Genomic DNA, 22,510 nt, shown 5'->3' on the forward strand with positions numbered 1-22,510 from the left:
CTTATACACGGATACATCTCCCCCATTTTCTTAAATCTGAGTCCCCAAAAATAGAGGGTGTCTTATACACAGAAAAATACAGTATGTAGACTTGAGCTCTTTCTCTGAACATATCATTGTTAATGACCATATCATGTGAGTTCTTTTAAAATCCTCCATGTGTTAAAAAAGCGATTTAATGTCTACATTTGAAGGGAACAGACATGTCAGTTGTTTGAAACCTTTCCCTCAGATTTTGGAACATAAAAAGTAGCAACCTGTCTTTTTTTGCAATAATCCATTTGGAGTTTTGGGGAAGGGGAGAATTGGCAACAAGGAGCATAGAAGGAAGCAAATTAAACTGGGAAGGCTATTTACTCTCCTAAATAGTCCAAGATGACGCGCTCTCTCTCTCTCTCTTTCCTTCCTCTGCTTCATGCACTGCTCTATATAAAGGGCTAGCCAGCATTTTCAAGCCAGTAAAACGATCAGGTGCCTTATATCCTGGAGGCTTCTAGAGAGAATGGAAGCGGAGAATGTGCTCTGAATGACGTCAGCTGGGTAAATAATACCCTGCATTGAAATTGCCAGAGTATGCATTGCCCTTTCAGCGAGGCCCTGCTGAGGCCATCCTACTGCAAAGAAAACTGCACAGGCCAGATGCCTTTTTCTGCAGTATATTTCTTTTCTCCTTTTTTTGTACAGAGTAGGAATTCAAAGGAGCGGAAAAGAGGGGGAAGGTGCCTGGAGAAACAAAATCTGCCCGTGCTCAGCGTGGAAACACCTTGGGCAAGAGACATTTTCACTGGCTGCTTTCTGTTTATCTCAGGACTGGCCATGCAAAAACGGAGAATCAGCCGGCCACCCATTTCCAAATTCAGCACCCTGAAGACTGCACATCTCTGTTCCTCGCTTCTTTCTCATTTAACCCCGGAGAATAACAAGGAAACATCTCTGTTGCTCACCTGTTTCTAGCCTCAAAAGTTTCCAGATAACTTCCAAGTTATTAGTTAACCCAGATTGTGGAAGCAGAATAAATTAAAGCAATATTAAATATTACCTAACAAATTTAGATCTCGGAATTTGTGCTTCCTGGGGAAAGAATCCATAAAGCTCAGTGTCTGACTGCTGCTGCTTTATTTTATATCTGCTTTGGGGGAGCAAGTAATGATTGATACCGCCCCCCAGGCCTCTCTTCTTTTAGTGGCTGATGGCTCTCTGGATAGAAGGTAAAGGTAAAGGGATCCCTGACCATTAGGTCCGGTCGTGGCCGACTGGGGTTGTGGCACTCATCTCGCTTTATTGGCCGAGGGAGCCAGCGTACAGCTTCTGGGTCATGTGGCCAGCATGACTAAGCTGCTTCTGGCAAACCAGAGCAGCACACGGAAATGCCTTTTACCTTCCTGCCGGAGTGGTACCTATTTATCTACTTGCACTTTGACATGCTTTCGAACTGCTAGGTTGGCAGCAGCAGGGACCGAGAAACGGGAGCTCACCCCGCTGCGGGGATTCGAACCACCGACCTTCTGATTGGCAAGTCCTAGGCTCTGTGGTTTAACCCACAGCGCCACCCACGTCCCTACCAATCTGCTTATACAGCACTTCAATTTGCATCTACAAGGCAGTGTAGAAGTCTCAGAGAAAGGGCCCCTGCTCCTTTAGAGTGCACCTTTTAGCAAGAGAAATTGGGTGACAAACCCTTTGGCTGGAGAGTGTTAAACCCTCCAGCTCTCTAATTCCCCCTTGCCATTTCCTCCAGCTGCTAATTCATCTCCGACCTTCAACAAGTGGCAATCACCTAGGCAGATGTGTTGGCATGGCAACGGCTCCAAGGAGACGCTCTGCTCGCACTTGCCAGTGCCTGACCCACAGTCACCTTGTGCAGGAAGAGAAGCTGCGGCCCCCTCTCCCCCCACCCCACCCCAGGTTACGGTTACAGCCACACTTGGATTAGTGTGCATAATGCATAAATCTCTATCTCTGCAGCCTTGCATGCAGCAGCCACAACGTACCTGGGGACTAGATGCAGCGGGGGTTGTTCCCAGAAGAAGCCAAGAAAGCAGTTGATATTCAGTCTGGCCATGTCTTAAGATTCTTGTTCTGGCTGAATCAACCCGTCACAATTAATGCTGGTATCTCTGTGTTGTCGATGTAACTGGGAGGTGTTAGGAGAGCCTTTCAACCCAGCACTTCTTAGCGTATATGTGTTGGCTCAGTAAACCTTACAAGAACACTGTAAGGTAGACCACAGTCATCCCTGTCGTGGAGGGGGGGTTACTTAATTGACACAGAAAATCCCACTGGTGAGCTCACAGCAGACACAAGGTTTGAAGCGCAGACATATCGACTCATACATAACTTGCCCTCTTAGCTGTTGACGCTGCACCAGCTCCCAAATCTGACGGCTGAGACTTGAAACATGTAGAGTTCAAGAGATCAATTTTCCAGATACCGGCTGTGAACCTTGATGGAGATTATATGCCTGCAAGCCAATAATGAATAAGCAGAGGTGGTGAACTTAGAAAGGAGACTAGAAAAGGCTACGTGCCCACATCTGTCCTGAGTTGCCCTTAAGTCTGGGGTCTTGGCCACTGACCTAGTTGCTGTCTCTTGGCCTCAATGTTGCGTCTGTAAAATGGGAATATATGACCTCTCTTTCACATTGCTGTTGTGATTGCAAAGACAATAAGCACCTTACAACTACTAAAACGTTTTACCTCAAGTGAGCCTCATTGGATCGGCAGAGGGGTCTGAGTTCAAGACCAGTGAATGGCCAGGAAGTGTTTTGTGACTTGCCAGTTGAGGTGGGTTATTTATTGACACTTGCCTTTCTCTCTTTCTTCCAGTTAGCCTCAAGCTCTGAGGGGTCCGCACAGCCAACACTCCCTGCCAGAGCAAGCCTGACATCAGCAGTTGCCAAGGAAATGGGTTTATTATTATTTTTATTATTATCAAAGCCACGTTCTTTGGAAATTTAACAAAGTGCACATCCGTCATCTCCCTTTCTTGCCACTGTGGGGGCTGGTATCTTGGACAACACCTGGCTGGCATCCTAACCCCTCCAAACAACAACATAACGTTTGTCCTTAGAGTCAGTGGCTGCCTCTGCAGGCTTGCTGTGAGCAAGGGGGGGGGGGGCATTTGGCATATTGAGTAAGTAGGCTTCTGCTTTGGCTGTCCCTGGTGGATGGGTGGGGGCAGCCATGTCACCTGTCACTGAATCGTAGAAAGGTAGAGTCAACTACCTGAAGGAGCAGCCTTTCAGATTGGAAGGACAACGCACGCTTTCTCCCAGGTAAGTGGGGTTACAATGGCAGACTAAACTTTCCGAGTCAAAACAGCCTTATAGCCAGCTTTATCTAGAAACAAATACTGGATCCATTAATCCATTAATAACATTAAGTCATTTCAAGCATGTTGGAAACCCGATACATTTCTGTTCTCACCCTTCCGTTTGGGCGTTCCAAGGCTGTTGCTATTTTTGTGTGGGTTTCCATCACAAACTGGCCAAATCCCGGCTGTACAATTACGGTTGATGGTTGATGATCAGACTTTTACCGTAAGGGAAGTGACTGGGAAACATCTTGGAAAGTGCAGGCCGACCCTTGCTTTGACGCAACCTCATCTAATCTCCCCACAAATTGGGATGAGTACTCAGCCAGCAAGTTGTTCAGAAGCATCCTGTGATTCCCACTGTCTTACCACATAAATTTGGGGTATGGGTCTGCCCAGTAGTACTCTGGCTGGTTATCCAGATTTAAAAAACAAAACAAAACCACCCTGCAAAGCAATTTACACACACTTTGTGCTAAGAGGTTGTCTGTAGGATTCAGCCACTGTTTTTTTGTGACTTGACTCCTGGACTTGATGAATGCAGTCCCTCGTTTTCTGAAGGCCATTCGTACATTACGTGTGTCCGACACATATTCCTCTCTGTGCCAGTATGCTTTTATTTTCTCTTTCTTGTTCTCCAAAGGGCTTATATCAGTGTTTGATTTTTCAAATCCGAACCCTGTGGGAACTGCAGCTGCTTAGAAAATGCAAGCACCTCTGCTAACAAGAGTTCTCACAATAACCCTCCCTTTTATACCAAAATTCCCAGGGATGCTTTGGAAGCCAGTATCCTTCCAAGTCATCTTAGTGTTGTAAGCTTTCAGGCATCCACCTCTACAAAGCAAGGAATTATGTGGATATGGGGGGGGGGTGTTCTTCGTACCACCAGTTACAAAATATTATGATCATTCCTGTCTCTGCGTGTTCTCCGGCTCTCGGCCTGCAATTCTTGCCTCATGCCCCCAATGCACTTCAAAGCCCACTGGCTCCTGTTCCTGCCTCTCTTTTATCAGCTATTTATTTATCCTTGTTCCAGTTCAAAGTCCAAAACCTTCCAGTCTTGTTTTGTTAACATTTTCCCCCCTCAAAAACAAGCACATTTTTGATAAACAGCCAGCAGGGCTGGGCTGAGCGTTCTCTTTGTGGTGGTACCAAGGGGAATTTATTCTGGCACTGCGAGGATCCCATCACAGTTGCTCGTGAGGAGCAGCGAAGGTTGAGAGGCTCCCCTTCTCCCTAATTGTTCCCTACTTAACATGCATGGCAGACCTCTTTATTACTTGCTATGTTTTGAAAAATAGGGATCAGATAAATGGCAAGCTCTTATTGGGGAGCACAGTACGATCCCCAAACACCCCACTTCTTCACATTATTAAAAAATGAAACGAAAAGTGAATCTGGTATTCTTGATGCCACGAATAAACTATTAAAGGTATAATAAAACACCAAGTGATGTTCAGTGAAATTAGCAACCGAAAGCCTCTGCCTCGAGAAATTTCCAAACATTTGGCAGCCAGGGAAGTAGACATGGGCAAATAACCTTATACAAATTTGCGCCAGGAATGAGGGATTTTATGCAAGGGGCTCCCCACATAAAGGGTCCTTTGAGCAATGGTTTAAAGGAAGGAGAGGTGGTGGCCCCCTGGCAGAGCAACAGAGAGGCAAGGAAGGGGCCACCGCAGCTTTTGCTTCTCCCCAATTCAATCCCTGGGATGCGGCTGGCCCTGTGGGTTAAACCACAGAGCCTAGGACTTGCTGATCAGAAGGTCAGCGGTTCGAATCCCTGCGACGGGGTGAGATCCCGTTTCTCGGTCCCTGCTCCTGCCAACCTAGCAGTACAAAAGCACGTCAAAGTGCAAGTAGATAAATAGGTACCGCTCCGGCGGGAAGGTAAATGGCGTTTTCGTGCACTGCTCTGGTTCGCCAGAAGTGGCTTAGTCATGCTGGCCACATGACCCGGAAGCTGTACGCCGGCTCCCTCGGCCAATAAAGTGAGATGAGCGCCGCAACCCCAGAGTCGGCCACGACTGGACCTATTGGTCAGGGGTCCCTTTACCTTTACCTCAATCCCTGGTGTCACCTGGTAGGGCTGGGAATGCCCCATCTGAAACCTTGGAGAGCCACTGCCAGTCAGTGCTGGTGAGGCTGAGCTAGATGCATCATTGGTCTGGCTTGGTAAATGGCAGCTTCCTGCGTCTTAAAGGCCATATAGCTCAGCAATGGGGGATTTGCTTGCCCACAGAAGGTCCTGCTTTCAAATCCCAGCAACTCCCGTTAGGACTGAGGAAACCTCCCGTCTGAAACTCTGTGGAGAGCTGCTGCCAGTCAGTGTGGGCAATACTGAGTTGGAGGGACCGATTCTCTGACTCGGCATATATAAGGCAGCTTCCTCCCTTTGTCATTTATGCGAGAGAGCAGGCGAGTTGCACGCTGCGAGCTGTTTCCAGCTGGCAAGCTGCTGCAGCCCCGAGCCCAGCGCGAACTCATTCTTTCAGTCAACAGCGAGGCTTCGCAACAGCAGGGGGATTAATGCAAAGAGGCAGCTTGCTCGGCTCCCTCCGTGCTTCACCACCAGCTCATCGCCCCCATAAAGAGGGAGGGGAGGTCGTCACTGGAAAGTCAACGTTAGTGCTTCAGACTAAGAGAGAGGTAGCCAGGCAGTGTGACCTGTGGACAGAGAGCAGGATTGTCTGTTTTTCTCCTGCAGAGTGAGCAGGCCGAAGTTGTCACAGCGCTCCTTCGGATGCGAATCCAGAGGGAAACAAGAGCTCTTCTGAACGCAGATTGAGGCAGCAACTGGGAGGCAGCCAAAACCAACGCCAAGGCCTCAGGCTCCCTGGAGAAAGGGTCGCTGCATTCCTGGCGGCTGCCTGGTCACAAGGCGAGCCCGATGGTGACGCAACGCTGTCTGTTTACTGCCAGGAGCGAGCCCAGGAAAGAGCCTGCCCTGAGCAGACCCTTGCGGTGCCAAGGCGAACTGAGGTCAAGGCTCCTCCTTCTGGAAGCCAGGCAGGGGTGACGAAAGACCGTGCTAAGGAGGCAAGGCCTCTCAAGTGCTGTAAAGGTGGATTTGGTGGGAAGTGAAGGGGGATTTCCCCCCTTTATTCCAATGTGTTTTGAGCATAGGCTGTTTTCCAAAGGGGACAAGTGCTGGCTGGTTCTCAGGACTGGCCCGAGAACTTCTGCTACCTGAGAGGGGGAAAGACAAATTGTGCATTTCACGCCTGTAGGGTGGAAGGCAGGGAGACCAGCAGTAGGTGGCGCCAGAGCCAATGAAAGTGGAGCCACCCTAAGCTCTTGTAGGTTGAAGGCAGACAGGTTGGTGGGGCAGTGCCCCTTTTCCCCTAATGCAGCAGCCTCCACTGCTCACAACCCCTTCCATGCACAGACTGGCAGGTGGCTTTTCAATGTGGACAACGTCCTCTGCTGTACCTAAAGGCAGGATGAAGAGCACCTGTCACACCTCATGGTCTACATAGCTCTGTCCTCCAGTACCACCACCACTCCCTTCCCTTCCCTTCCCACGCCACCCCGCATCTGTTGCCCGAGGCAGCTTCCTCCCTCTACCCAATATTAGGGCTGGCCCTTCTAGTTCCCCAACTCCAGATTACTTCTGTCCCCTAGCGAGCCCAATGAGGGGACGGACGAGCTGGGAGTGATTTGACCTCTGCAAATCAACAGACATAGTGGCTCTTGGAAAGTGTCAGGCAATGGGGTTAAAGGGGAAAGGATTATCCATAGATAACACATTTTTCAGCAGCTGTGAGATTTTATTGCGTGTTATTTTGCTGCCTTCACCTTTTCTTCTTTGAGATTAAGAAATACACAGGGCAAACCTCTGGATCCAATGCTTTCTCTTGATGAATTAGTTTTCTATGCAGTTGGGAGTGTTTCCCCACAAGGGACATTAAAACCTGGACACACACCCTTGGCCTCAGGTGGTATATGCAACCCAGCAAAAGCTTCCCCGTTGATTTATATATATATATAGTGAGTGGTCTGAAGAGGGTGACTCTTTGGTAAGTTATCTTGATACTTTTTTGAGAGACTGAAAAGTTGTATTGCAAGGAGAGAGAACATTATCTTGCAACCATAGAACAGCAGAGGGCAAGTATTTTGGGGGAGGCAACAGCTCTGCTGAGCGGTATAATGCCTGCACTACAAGTTGATGCCTGCCATGCTGACTCACAAGCTTAGTGGGCACAATAGATTGTAACTGGTGTGTGAACTGCTGTAGAGACAACCTGGAACCTCCTCAGAATTTGGGGCTGATAGTGACAAATATTAAAACTTGGGCAACAACAAAGTTCTGTATTGGATGTCAAAGGTTAGTTGAGCTGCAGGAGAAGAGGAATTCCTAAGAAGCAAAGAGCCTCTTATTTTCTCTGGCCAGCATCCCCTAGTTGAGAACTGTGGCAAAAAATAACTGATCTTTATGAGCAGATCTTGCATTGAGGCAGCAGTTTCCTAATCTAATAATAGGCCCCGAGCTTGTTGATGGCATGATTCATGCTGCATTGCATAAACCAGCTGGAAGGGTCGCTCCAGTCTCCAGAACATCAGCTCGAGACATCGTGACTAACAAAACTCCCAGCTGCTCTCTGCCTTTCTGTACATAGCAAGGCACACGTGAGCCTCTTCTTTGCCCTACTGAGCAAATGGGGACGGAGGCCACACATGCACGGTTGCACCAATGTGCAAAAGCTCTTGTGGTGAGGACGACAGGCCTTCATGCAGCCTGCTTTGTGTAGCAAGATATTCCTAGCTGTTAAGGAGGGTTGATTTTTTTTGCCTTTTGCACAGCACAAAGGCACAAGAGAGCACAGCTTCGGGGTGTGGGCAGGAGAGAAGCCAGTGCTGTTTAGAAGGACTAAAAGGGCAACCAGCAAGTACAGTATTTAAATGGGACCAGCACTCTCCTATTCCTTCTCTAAAGTATGTTAAAAGGGAAAAAAATCACCAGCTGAATCAGACTACACTGTAGATCCCAGGCAGCCTCTGCTGTCTCAGCTGTGGAGGGAGAGGCTAAGCAGCTCTCCTTAAGTCTGTTTCTGACACAACCCTTTCTCTTCTCCTCTTCACAGCTTTGCCCAGCCACATCTCCTGCCCTTCCTGTGAAGATGATGCGCCGGTTTTCCAGATTCGCGTTGGGATGGAGATGCTCATTCAATCCCACTTCTGGCCACACTGGTGGCAATGAATCTTCAGCCTGCAGCCCTGCTCCCATATGAAATATTTAGTTACATTATCTTTTGTGGAAAAACTTAGCGGCTGCATTTTCTTCCTTACAATTCAGGTGAACAAGGTTAAGTGACCAAAATCACCTCATATGCTTCTGGGACTGGCTTCCTCAAATGTTTCTTCAGAATAACATGTTTTGTGATTTTTTTAACATGCACAAGTTTAGGGTGAAAAATCATCTGCTGCCTCCCACTTCTTCAGGGGCCCCAGCTAGATGCATTAGCTGTACACGGTGCAGGACAGTCTCGTTGGATGCTTAAAATGTCAGCTCTAGCCTCAGTAGGGAGACCTTGGCCTTCCCATCATGAAATAAATCACCTGTTGCTCTCACATGTCGTCAGCACTTTTCTCATCTACTTTTGAGGCTGTGGATGATGCAGTTAGAGCTGTGGGTGCACGAAAGACAGAGAGAGACCAACACACGCACTTTCCTTCCATACCTAAAACTGCATTTGGGGGTGGTACAAGCCTAATTTTTAATCACTAATGACACAGTTTCATAGTACATACAGTGCAGACTGAATGAGAAGCCGCTGTATTCCACAGCGAAAGGTGTGCAGTGAGGAGGAGAGCTCCCTTCCGCACTTTAGTAAATTCGGAAACATTACAAAGCCAGACATTTCACAAAGAAGCTAGAATGTAGAGGGGGGGTGGAAGGAAACTTAAAACAAAAAAACACCCTACACAAACCCGTGTTTTGGCAGCAGCTGACAAGACAGACAATGGAGGTTTTTAAAATAAAAACCCACTCACGCACAAGTCAATGTTTCACTAAATTATGTAATTAACAGAGTCACAGTTCTCGAAAGTGCAAGTTATTTCTGCTCCATCTGAGTCAAGGAGGGCCTTTTCCCCTGAAGACCCACCAGGGAGCGTTGTGCATTCCTGCTGGTGAGGCTGTTTTCTCTCTCCAAAAGGCCTCTTAAAACACACACATACCCCCCCCCCAAAAAAAAAACCTTCCCTCCGGGGTTGGCGAGATGTTCTGTGGTGGAAGGGAAATACTGAAAGACCCACAGCAGCCCCAGGCTACCTCTCAGCCAGAAACTTGGTAAACTTTCACACAAACCAAGATTTTTGCTCCTGTTGACTCCTCAGCAAGATGACTCCTTGCTCATACTTTCCAGGAGTTTCTGAAAGCGAAGCAGAGCCCCCAAACAATAGCAGATCAGGTGGTCAATAATATTGCAGCACAGCCAGCCAAAAAAGGGAAACCTTCCCAAGCATTTCCCTACCCACCCACCACAGCCACTGCCACTCTTACAAAAAATGGGAGTGGGCAGGTGGGATTGAGACCCCTGAAGCAGAAGCCAGCATCTTCAGCTGGTTCTCGTTGGATCCCCAGAGGCTCGAGCTAGCCTCCAGCTTTCTTCCTGGCTTGCTTGAAGCGCCGAGGCTTCAGGATGGTATAGTTCATGTACGTTGTGTGCTGGTGGGACAGGAAGGGGATGTAGAAGGCCCGAAAGAACTTTGAGGACCTGGAAAACCAAGGAAGCTTTGGAAAATAAAATGTATGACACACACACATTGCTAGCTATTAATAGCACACTTGGTGGTGGGAAGGCACCAAAACAGGCCTAGCCACAGAGAGAGTGAGGGTTTCTAAGACTCCCTAGATATGCAGGGGGGGAAATGGAACATTAAGGGCAGTTGAACATCACTTATAGGGAAAGGGGAACAAAAAAGAATTTGACAGGGAGGGCTGGCCTGCTTAAAGCCCCTGGTCGCTTATTGTATGCTTGAGGGGGTGGGGAAGTGCTAAGGCAGCTGGTGGGGAATGGGGAGGGTCTCCTTGGTTTAAAAGTGCTGGCACATGCCTTTGCTGCCTCAGCTGGGATCCCTAATCCATCCTGCCCTTTCCTCCCCCAGAACTGGAGCGCTCAGCCAATGCAGAATTAAATGGACCCAGACAAAGCTGCTGCCTGAGTAGCATAATTAGTCGATGGCTCTGAGTGCTCTCTAATTCAATTAGCAGCACCATTTATCAAAGCCAACTGAGAGTTACCACGGCACTGGCTGACGTCAATGGGGGACTCTTTGTGTCCCAGAAGCCTCTGGTTCAGCAAGCATGAATCGAGCAGCCAGGGTCATTCAGTTTCCCAGAGAAGAGGAACAGTAGTTGTGAGAAAGATAAAACGCACTCGTCAGGCAGCAAGCGCAGAGTGGCAGCCCAGTGCAGCAGCCCCCACTGGCTCTCCTGTGTTTGTGCCCTGGTCCCTCCTACCCCAGCCTCCAAGCCCAAAATGTTACTTGAAATCCCGTTTCTCAGCTACAGCCCTGCTATATTACTACATTTACACAAATAGTTTCAAGCGCAGAATTGTGGCACTCTCAGGTACAGAATGCAGCAGGAGCAGCTAAACTTAAGGCCCACCCATGTAGAAATTCCCTGAGAACACTGAGCAGTGGTCATGGTCAGTCGGGTGGTTTTTGATTTACACAGTGCCTGGAGACCACAAAGGGGGACAGAGAAACAGACAGTTGTTAGTCCGCATTCTCCCTGAGGGTTCAGGAGTTAGGCAGCTGGCTGCGCTGCAGTGGAGGTCAGCCGGGCTGAGAGAGGGGCAGCCAGCCAGAGGTTCGAGTCCGTTTGCAAGCAGCCACGTGACCTCCCCTCTCCCTCCATCTCCTCGGTCAAATTCCAGTCTCTGAAAACAGCCAATAGCTATTAACAGATCCATTCCTCTGCACACACCCGCCACTCTCTCTTTTTGGAACCGCTATGTTTGGATCAACGGAGCAGCTGCCAGATCTAGAGGCTGCCAAAATCCAGCATGCCCCCGGCTCTCGCTCTTCCTCCCTCTGAACCAGGAGCAAGCAGTAACCAGCTGTCACTGCTACAGGCAAGTCAACGGAGGGTCTTCCACCAGGTTCCCATAAAAAGGAAGGCGTGGAAAGGGCTCAGGGCTTCAATTCATGCTTGCTGCTTAGAATATTTAGGGATTAAACATATGCCAGGACTGAGCCCCAGTAACTTTTCAGTTTTTAAGCCCCCATTTTCCTTTGGAACATATAAAATAATGAAAGTGACACTTCCTCTGAGCATGTGCAGAACACGTACTGCAGAACAGACACATCTGACATTTGAGGGAAGGATTTCCCCAAGGTGAGGAAGGGCAGACTGAAGGTCAGATGTCTTCCTTTTCAGAAACTAAAGCACTGGAGATATTTGTCTCACTGTCAATGCATTTCTATATGTTTTGAGAGTGCATAAGCCAAACCACAGTGAAAAATACCACTTCATCGCACACAGAATTATTGCCAGGCTGTACAAGCTATGGAATATTTAACACAATGTAATTTCTTCAGATTCAGTATCGGCAGAAGTGGCCAAGGATGGAAGCAGCTGCTTCAGATGCTGCCTCTCTGGGTCGCCAGCACAGTCAGCTGCACCTCCTCCTGCCACCCCCCCCCCCAGCTGCCAATTGAGATACTCCAGCAAGCTGGTAACCTATTAACACATCTCCCACTGCCACCTTCCTTGGGGAAATTCTCGCAGAGCTGGCTTCCCATCCACCCACTCATCAAGCTTTTTATTTATTTTTTTAAAATAACAATTCTCGATCACACTCTTATCTTTTAAAATATATAAAGAGAAATGCGTGGGGAGTGCTGGGGAAGCCAGACAGCTGGTGAACACTTCGGAGGAGCCAGACATGTCGCAGCCGTCAACGTGAGGCTGGAAGGGGAAGAGGAAGTGGATTGCATGGGACCCGAAATCCCACCCTCAGTTGTCTCATGAGGCTGGCAGATCTTTCCTGAAAGGTGAGCCCCCCTGGGACCAGTAGACTTGGGAGCAAAACTTCAGCCAGAACAGTTGGTGAGAGGAGGAAGAGGATGACACAGGGGAAATGCAAATTTAGAAGTGAGGGGATGTGATTAACTTCACACCTCAGTAATCTTTTTAGCAGTCAACAACTCACTTGCAAGGGAAAGGGGGGAAGGAAGGAAGAAGAGTGCTGCTGGCTGCCAACAGTCCTCCCTGCTGGGGGGGAATTCCTTCCTTCTCAACCTCTAGCATGACTCAAACCCTGGACCAAGTCATCCCAAAAGGAAACTTTATTGAAAATCCACCAGCAGTGCAGGCTGTTGCCATTCCAAACATCACCGTCATAAGGAGCAGACAGAGCAGGTGCAGTTTGCCTGTGCAGGTTAAGAGTGCGCGCACACACACACACACACATGGCTACTGCTCCCTTTTTCAGGTAACGACTTTTCCATCCCTCCCTCCCCAAAAGATGCAAGTTCCCTAATTGAGTTTTGAAGATCCCTAAATAGGCAGAATACGCCCCCTATAGCCCTCCTTTCCCCCTTGTGCTTTTCAGCATCTTACCTTGAACTATCCAGGAAAGGCTTGTAAGCAATACTGATCCATTCTTCCCTGTTAGCTGCATACCGTGGCTCCCTGGGTGCTTCAGTTACAGTGTCTAAATCCACCAGGTAATGGCATTTGGAAATGTCAAACTGGAAGGGAGAGAGGACATTTTGGGTTGGTTCCCATCTCCTACAGGGATGCAGCTCACACAGCATCAGGACTCCTGCTCTTTGCAGGGACAACATCTCCTTGCCTGCCTCATCAGTACAAGAACAACAATTGGGATGCTTTTCTGCGTTACAGCTGTCTCACATATGCACATTTGGGCCACAGGTTGTACTGTGCATAAGAGTTTACATTTTTAGGACCTGGGTGTATCTATTCTGCTTGCATCCTGTGACAACTTGGTGACAGAAGTTACGTTTTGTTTTGTTTTAAATACTTGAGTGTCCAGGCACTTATCACGGAAACAGCTTTGTCCAATGCAGTGGTGTCCCCCAGCTATGGCTGCTTATGTTTAAACAGGTACACAGGAATCCCCCACATGCTAAAGAGAAGTTCTGTCCTGAAAGAAATCAAGAGTGCTGTTTCCCATTGGGCACAGCAAGCGTGTCCTTTCCAAGGTACCAGAGAGAGAGAGAGAGAGAGAGAGAAGATGCCACTTACGTATCTGGAGGGCTCTTCCTGGTTTTGGTCGTTCATGTCTGTTGGAATGATGCGAGTGGCCATTGGTCCCTTGGCAAATGGTTTTGGCAACTGGCCCCTGAACTCTGATGGAATGAACTGAAGCTGCCAACTGCAGGGAGTAAGAGGGAGGGGGTGATATTAAACCCTGTGGGCTTTTAACTTGCAAGCAAAACGCCACAGCAATAACCCAGCAAGGCAAAGGCTGTGAACACAGCTTGGGGTTGCCAGCTGTCCGCTACAGAGCAGCTCACTGTAATCTGCAGGCCACAGGATGAGGATGTGCCTGTGATTCCTTCGTGGGTGAATGAGGATTTGGGAGTGGGGTGTGTGTGTGTGTGTGTGTGTGTGTGTGTGTGTGTGTGCATGTTCACAGTCCCATTATCATTAACTGCTCTTCATGTTACATATTCTAGGGGCTTCCCTCATCAGAGGGCTGCAGACCATGGGGAAATGGAATGCTGCAGTTGTGACATTGTGAGGGGGGCAGTGAGAGGGGGAAACATACAACACTCCTGAGAGTGCAAAGAGAACAAAGGCCAGAGTCAGGAAAAAGGGGAAACAAACAGGCTCCTGTAGGTACATAGCCTTGCTAAATTCACATTTTGCCTACAAGCGCCAAGAAAGTTTGCAGCTCAGGTATCATTCGGAGCCCATCTGCTGCAACAGGGTCAGAGCAACCCTGGCAGAAGGTGCTTCAGTGGGGCAGGAGATCCAGAAAGCCTTTTTGTCCTTGATGCTCCTTAACACATGCTCCAGTGACTCCAAGAACACAGCCCTCGGCTGCTGCCTGAGCCCTAATCACTGGCAAGGCCAGAACTAATCCCAGCTCTTGCAACGCTGCAGCAGTTTTGACGTAGTCTTGGGCGAGTTTTGTTCCTCTTAATCATCAATCCCTTGTGACGGTGTTGGGATTTAATGCCTCATTCTCTTTCTCTCTTTTTTTAAAGGTGTGGGGGGGGGGAAGATATCCATCTGGCGCATTATGGTCTAGGTACCGTTAGGTTATTAAACCCTTGAATTTACAGCTACAGTAACGTCTGTGCAGGCAAAGCTGCCTCGGTTTGAAGCTGAAGGGGCAGGCATAAGCACAGCCTGACGTGAGCATCAGTGTCACCATGAAAAGCTAAACGCAAAGCTGTGCTAATCAGTAGCACACACAACACACCCAGCCAAAAAAATCCCACTTAAAATTCTGTCTTCAGCCAAACCAAAGTACATTACTGTAGGAGCTGGATTTGGCCATCTGCACTACCTGAGTAAATCTGAATCATGTCTCATCTTTTGAAAAGTCATTTTCTGCAATTATTTGCATAATGGATGCAGATGAGGGGAGGAGCAAGGAGCTCACAGAAGCTCCTGTCTCCTTTGTATTGCCATGAGGCCTAGAAACCTTGCTTTGTGCATTTTTTTAAATCCTGAAGTGGGTTTTATAGGAAACTGAATTCTGCTCCTAATTCCACATTCTGCATTTTTTTCCTGCAGTCCTGCAAAATTACTTGTTTCATAAATTTATTTACTGCTTGATTGTAAAAAAACAAACAAACATGCGCAAAGCAGTTTACAAAAAGAATTGAGCAATAAATATATTAGAAAAATAAAATAAAATGAGACATTTGAAAAATTAAACCTGGCAATAAACCAAAAACACATCAAAATTGCAACCTCAACACAACACAACACTGCCCAGTGTTTAGGTCACAATGTCCAGGTCCTCTCTCCATCTCACCGGCCTCAACACCTTCCTTTGATTCCTGCAGTGGCCAAAAGCAACCCAGTTCTCATCACCATTAGTGAGCCTGGGGGAACTTGGCCATTGCAGCTGCTAATGAGGTTCTCTCACAAACTATGGAAAACAGCAGCAGATCCTGGTTTCAAATCTTGGTTAAGAGGCAACCTTACTTAAAAGCTGGCAAACCTGGGAGCCAGAGGAGGGCATTGTTCCATAGTCCTCAGTCTTCTGTTGCTGTGTGATCTACTTTGAAAACTGAGAATGTAAAAAGGGCTCTGATGAATTAGGACAAAGGCCCATCTAGTCCAGTGACCAACCAGATCCCCATGGGAAGCTCTCAAGCAACACATGAGCATAGCAGCAGCATTCTCCCCTCCTGCGATTCCCAGCACCTGGTATTCAGAGGGGAAACTGCTGCTTGTTTGTTTTTAACTGCTGCTGGTTTGGCTAGTTAGTTTTTGTTTCTAAGCAGCATTTTCTCTTGTTTTTAGGTTTTACTTTTATCTTGTGCTGCATTAATTTTGTATAAGCCACCTCATGTGCTTTTGGAGGAAGATGGGGCATAAATGACCTGGAAGGCTGACAATGTTGAGCAGCTGGCATGGACACCGCTCCACCCAAGTATTTACTCCTGGTGTATGCTCAAATTGGTTATCTATGGTGATGAACAGCACCTGCATCCTTATGGGATAAACCCTGTTTGTGTCTTGACTTACTTATCTGGCAAGAGGAAACTGCTGGGGAAACGGTGCCATTCCTTCCCCACACAAACATGAACCGGCCTCCCCTCTGGCACTGTGTGGATTGTGGGATCAGTGGCGATTCTGTGGAATTCTGGGTACAGGTCAAGGGGCCCATGGTAACCTAAGAGGAAGAGACACTGCAAGTGAAAAAAAAAAGGAAGAAGAGTTGGCTGTGCCTTTGTGCCTAAACAATTTTAGGAACCCCTTCAAGTCAGCATGAGCTTCCCTGAGCTATGATGAACTGCGAAAATGCCCTTCCCTTGCACTCACCAAAGAGAACCAGAAATTTACACTTTGGAAACTGCCTTGTAAGGAGCCAAGCCACCGGCCCATATAGCTCAGCATCTTATCTACTCGGGATAGAAAACTTCCGGAATATTGGACTACACCACCCAGCATCTCTGACCATTGGTAATGATGACTGGGGCTGATGGGAGTCGGAGTCCAACAGGCTCAGACCAGCAGTGGCTCTCCAACATTCAGTCAGAAGTCAAGACTCTCCCAGTCTTACTTGAAATGCCAGAGACAATATCTAAACCAGGGACTTCCTCAGTTTCTTAGCCACTATGCCACACCAGCTCTCATAAGGCCTCTTAACTTCAAAAGGGGCTCCTGCATGTGCTTTGCTAAGCATCCTAGGTTAGCTACCCAATTTCAGAACACATTTGAAGTATTTTACATTAAATCCCAAAGGCTCTGGGTAGCACACAGTATCCTTAAATCAGGAGAGAAGCAAAAGGGGCAGGAGAGAAAGAATCAAAAGAGTTGTTAAAATCTCGTGACTACCACCAATATTAACCACCAGCACAGACCAAAAGGCCTGAAAGACTCCCAAAAGATGGCTAGGCTCAGACTTTGGCAAATGGAAATTCCAAAGTTGTGATTCAGCTACCAAGAATGCCATTCTCCGCAGATGGCATGCTGATGGTCAGGTGTCTCCTGCTCCATGGTTTCTGGATAAGGGAGGAGTAAGGTACCCCTGAAATGCATTACAATGTTTGTTTGTCCACCTCTGACTAATAAGCAGCAGGACAGCCTCTCCAGAACCAACCTCTGAACAAAGCTACAGAGCGCGACAAGGACAGGAGCCCAAAGACAAAGATGGTCCCCAGGGCCAGCCAGTTTGAAGAGACAGTGTAGTGCTCCAGGCGGTAACGTTGAAATATGAAGTGGTAACATTTCTATGGAAGGGGAGAGAGAAAAGTAAAATATGAATGTCATTTAGACTACAACAAGAGGAGGGGGGAATAGAGCTCATTTCAATAACCCAGTGGAGGAAGAGGGTGGCTACTGCAAATAAACCTCTAACAGCCTTTCCATAAAATTATACTTCTGCACAAGTTCGGTAAACACAAAGCGGAATGGGATGGTGCAGCTGGCGCTTTCCAGATGCTGCCATCATCCCTGGCCACTGGGGCTGAAGGAGTTGTGGCTCAAAACATCTGGAGGGTACTGGGTTGGCAAAGGCTGCACCGGAGCATCACTGGGAGACAACAGGGTGGACTTACTTTGGTGCCAGCTGCCCACCTTTATACTTTTTTTGGCACAACCCCAGACCAACTTTGTGAGCAACCAGCCCAGGACTCCTATGTGCAGCTGGGACCACAGGAAGACAAAAGCTCCTTGTGTGTTCCTGGATAGCACAGATTCCTGCAAACCTCTCTCTCTCTCTCTCTTTTACTATTGCTTCATGTCAACTCTTGAGGATACATGGAAAGCTCATGCGTCAAGTTGGGAACTCAGAGCAATGCGGTGAAGGGGGAACCTCCTAGCATGAACATAGCTTTGCTTAGGTGTGGGCCCTCTCCACCTGCACCCACACTCAGCCATCGCCACCCCCAAACGCACCTGAAGGGCAGAGAGTCCTACAGCACCACATAGGCAAATGAGGGGGTAGATGGGATACAGAAACCTCTCTTCTTTGTGAGGCTGGCTGAAGAAAATCAGGATCCAGATGTACATGGGAGAAAGTGTCAGCCAGTAAGGCCGTCCCAGATTCTGAACTGGAAGAAAAAAAAAAAAAAGGGGGGGGGTTAGCTCCAGGATGGGAGAGGCTCAAGGACAAGCAAGGCATTTGGATCAGGACCCCACCACACCCTTATCTTGGAATGCAGCGCTTTGCTGTTTATTTCAGGTCTCTGTTGGGCTTTTGGGTGGGGAAATCTGATGCGGGCTACATAGGCTGCGTACACACTATGCCTTTAAAGCACATTTGATGAATGTTTTCTCCCTCAAAGAATTCTGGGAAATGTAATTTGTTAAGGGCTGTTGGAATTGTAACTCTGGGAGAGTGCCCATAATTCTTTTAGGGAAATAATGAATGTGCTTTAGAGGTATACACAGTCACACATGAAGGACCTGTAACTCAAAAGACCACCACTGGCAGGGGAGGATCACTCCTTCATGCTCTGTTTGTGAGCATCAATCTGGCTGCTGCTAGAAATGGAAAGCTGGGCTAAGGAAACCCTTGGCCTCTTCCAGCAATGCCCCTCTTGCATCCTTATCATCAGGCATGACCCAGCTTTATGGAGCTTGCTTTATGGAGCTCCGACGTGAACCCTGAGCTGCATAGGTACAGTGCCTGGTACACAGCTACTAAATACATCTCAAAGCCACCCGATCTTGGGCAAAGGTAAATGATTAATGCCTATACCTCAAATTTCACAAATAAATACTTTCCCCCAGGCTTATAAGCAGAGTGATAGGAAAAACGAGAACAGTCTTTGATTTACCAGCTACCTGCTAGGTGCTGTAGAAGTTCATCCAAAGGGGAATTCTAAGGAGCCTAAGATGTTGAAAGAAAAATGTGCTTGCTTAGGGGCGGGCACTTCTAAAACCTCCAATGCTTTGTTACGGCAGCAACAGAGTACACCGAGAACTCTGAACGCACATTCTCTCTCTTGAAGGAAAACAAAACCAAGGCACTCCCTTGTCTCCCCTCGAATGAAGCAGGAAGTCATTTATTTGGAAGTAACAGCAATTACTTCAATTTGCAAGGGCTGCAGAGGCAGCTCAATATATGTCAAAATCCTGAATTGCCCCCAAAAGGAAAAGCTTGGGGTGTTAAAGCAAATCAGGATTGCACAGCGCTTCACAAAGCCCGTGAGAACAAGGCGTGCAACTGAAGGGACCCCCCCTGCCGCCGCTTCGGGACACAATCTGCTAAGCAGAAAGGCATGAAATGGGTAGTTACAGGAGCCTCCACTACTGGGCTTGGCTGGCAAGAGGCCTTTATGTTTCCCACAGTGCATGCGGCGCCCTCTGCAGAACGTGAGCGCTTAGTGCACTCTAGTGGACATCCCTGGAAGTACAAGCCTTCATTTCAGAGATGGGCAAGACAGAAAGACAAGCATGGCCCACCAGTGGACCACTAGTCAGTATCTGGCAGACACCCCCCTCCCCAGTGCCCCACTGGTTTCTGGGATTTTGTTTGTTTGTTTGTTTCAAAACAAAGAATGCTGGAGTTTTTCAGAGCTTGGTCTGATCCAGAATAGCACTCCTTGTGCTGTTAAGCAGGTGAGCCTTCTCAGGAACACCTAGCAGGAACAAGTTACGCCTTAACCGTTTAGGGATCTGGAGTATATGCTCCCACTTTTAAAAAAATCACTCACATCAGTGACCTCCAGGGATGCTAGTAACAAGTAAATACATTGGGCCGCAGCAGAGTGAAGCCAGCCCACCCCTGTGGAAGACCAGGCTGGGGGATGTTTCGAGTTCCTCTATCCTCGTGGTGTTTTTCAAAACTAAAATGTGCAAAGAAAGAACTTGCGTGTCTGCCCTGTGGCAAAGCTGGGCTGCTGCCATTTGCAAGTTGTTTAACTTCTATAAATACTCGATAAGCAAGCCTGCAGCTAGCAAAGAAATTTAAAATAAATAAATAAATAAACAAACATTTCTGAGGCATCAGGGCAGTAGGGGACCAGGCAGGGGTTGTGGAGGCAGGCTTGATGCTTTGTTAAAAAAGCAGTCCTGATTGGAGAACTGGTGCCCTTTGATAGCACACAGCCACTGACATACAGAACAAGAATTTCAGAAAGGGGGGAGAAGAAAACAGAAAGCAGTGAGGCTGCATGTGCAAGGCACACTTTATTCATGTTAACTACTTATACTCTGCTTTTAAATTTAACAAAAAGCTTCCAAGGTGAGTAACAGCCACCAGCACTAGCCAGAGAAGAGGATACAAGGAGTTGCAGGCAGGCATCAAAGTTCCTGCTCCCCAGCCATTGGAAAGTCCCGCTTGGAATTCCAGGATTCCAGCAAAAGCCACCTAGAACTTCTAATGCTTTTCTGTCCATCATAAGGGCTAGAATCCTACTTCAATTTTTTGTGGTGGGTAATAGCAGGTTCTCTGTACATGAAATTCCGCCTGAGGTTCCCTGACTGCCCTGCCCTTCTGCGGCTGCTCTGAACACTTGCAGTCAGGAAGGATTTGGACAATTCCACCAAATGAAGTTGCGCTTGCAAGCAAGCTGTCGCCTGACAGTCATACCGTAGCTTCCAGCTGAGCTCCAAAAACACACCGCAGCACTCACCGTGAAATTTCTGCAGCAGACTTTCCATGAGGGAGGTCAGGGGTAAGGCCAGGAGTGCCAGCACAAAGGCCACGTTGAAGTTCAGAAAGCCATTTATGAAGTAGAAAGACCAGGGCTCTGTACCTAAGGGAGGCAAAGAGAGAAGAGAAAATTGGGGAGGGGGGTGTTGCAAAGGTGTAATATTTCCAGACTCCTGAAGAAGCCTCGTGATGCCCTTCTGCAGTCAGGGCCTATCACCTGAGACAGAGACTCTCCAGGGCAATAGCAAAGTTCTGGACCCAGCAATTCCTCAGGACTCTCCAGAACATAAAGAGCAGCCCTCTAGCCAAAAGGTCCAGCAGATGCCTCTAGGAATCCCACATGCTGGGCCTGAATGCCACAACTTTCCCCCATGGTTCCTCCCCAGCACCCATTATTTAAAGATATACTGCCTCCAGAATTGGTGGCTTCCTATAGCCATCAAAACCAATAGCCATTATATCCTCCTCACACATTACTTTTTATTTTTTAAGCTCCTTGCTTATTTGCTTGTTTTAAGTGTTCACCTAAGATGTAAATGTGACGTTCAGGTGTGAACATTCATATCGGACAGAGATGTTTGTCAAGAGAGCAGGGATGAACTGCAGCTCAATTTTAAAGGGGGGCAAAACAACCCATAGTAAACACAGGCTCCTTGCTCGGCAACACCTGAAATGACAACTGGCAATCTGCAAATTTCAACCAGGTATGGCATCTAGCAAGAGTCCAATTATTATTTTCGCCTCAGACTAGGTTAATACGTCCTGTAACATGCTGGCTGTAATTATTTATCATTGCTCCTTTTTCTTCACACATCAGCCTTCCCCAACATGGTGCCCTCCGGATGCTTCAAACTGCAACAGCCATGCCGGTTGGGGCTGATGGGAGTTGTTCTTCAAAACATCTGGAGGGCACTAGTTTGGGGAAGGCTGTCACACAGAGTCATGCAGAAAGGGAAAAGGGCGCCTTGCTCTTGGGGCCCTCAGCAATTCCAAGGCAGCTGACCTTCCCCCCACCCGCCATGGCAAAGAACGAACGGTTCTTCTTTCTCCTCCTCCACCCCTTTAATTCTTTAGCAAAGGTGCTTTCCCAATTTAGAAGGCTTGGCAGAGGCACAGGAGATTCAAGGGATTAGAATAGTTCTGGGGTAACACTGCATTGCGTAGTGGAGCTATAAAAAGCACGCAAGGAACAAAAGACATCGCAGTTCCACCTCAATTTAGAACGATTCATCCAGCAGCTGGCTGCAGACAGCCCTGTGAAGCAGACAACCTTCCTGACTTGCTTCAGCTGAACTCTTCTTCTCCGTTAAGACCCATGGCTCTCTCAAGAACAAGGGCAGCCCCCCCCCCCTTTAAAGAGGTGCAGAAGGTTGCTGGAGGGAAAATGGGGTTTTCTTTACCCTTCCTAGGCTAGCGTGTATTTGGGGAAGTCATGATCCACGACAGAGGAAAGTCAACAGCACAAGGGCCAGTGAGACAATCATCTATTTGTGGGGGTTTCTGAACTTGCAGGTGAACCTTCTCTAGGAACAAAGGCCTGTACCACCTGCCGCCTAGCAGAGACAAAAGTAGAAAGGATGACATTGCGTCTTTGCCTTGCTTTCGTCTCCTGGAGGGTTTCTTCAGTAGCAAATTGCTATGAGCTTTCGTATCTTTGGAGTGGGGCTTGTTAAGTTTTAGGCCAATATGGCCACCACGTTACCCAATACTGTTCTAGCACAAGGTAAGAGCATTGCCACTGCTATGTGGATTATCAAGCAGCATTAAGGCATGGAAGCTAAGAAACACTCCAGTAATGCCAAGAGCCAAGGTCACACTCACTTTAGTCCTCATTGCTTCCTGAAACTAAACCCAAGATTACATTCTTCTCTTACTTCCTTGTCTCCATTTTCCTCTCCTCTGTCAATTGCTATGTTTCTGCTTCTCTTCAA

The 22,510-nt window shown here is 47.9% G+C and overlaps 1 protein-coding gene across 2 annotated transcripts in view; it reads right to left on the reverse strand.

The window, feature by feature from the left end:
- Nucleotides 1-9,010: 9,010 nt before the first annotated feature.
- The window catches only part of LOC308464281 (alpha-1,2-mannosyltransferase ALG9-like), a 32,458-nt gene continuing 18,958 nt past the window's right edge, over nucleotides 9,011-22,510 (reverse strand). For both annotated transcript variants that reach the window (XM_080983512.1, XM_080983511.1), the window contains 7 exons: nucleotides 20,560-20,682; nucleotides 17,876-18,030; nucleotides 17,079-17,208; nucleotides 16,001-16,148; nucleotides 13,535-13,664; nucleotides 12,887-13,017; nucleotides 9,011-10,031 (listed from right to left, as the gene is read on the reverse strand). In XM_080983512.1, coding sequence (XP_080839638.1) covers nucleotides 9,908-10,031; nucleotides 12,887-13,017; nucleotides 13,535-13,664; nucleotides 16,001-16,148; nucleotides 17,079-17,208; nucleotides 17,876-18,030; nucleotides 20,560-20,682 — 941 coding nt within the window. In that variant the 3' untranslated portion in view covers nucleotides 9,011-9,907. The remainder of the gene's footprint in view (nucleotides 10,032-12,886; nucleotides 13,018-13,534; nucleotides 13,665-16,000; nucleotides 16,149-17,078; nucleotides 17,209-17,875; nucleotides 18,031-20,559; nucleotides 20,683-22,510) is intronic.

Source organism: Podarcis pityusensis (genome assembly GCF_964106645.2).
Source record: "Podarcis pityusensis genome assembly, chromosome: 15".
Classification (NCBI taxonomy): domain Eukaryota; kingdom Metazoa; phylum Chordata; class Lepidosauria; order Squamata; family Lacertidae; genus Podarcis; species Podarcis pityusensis.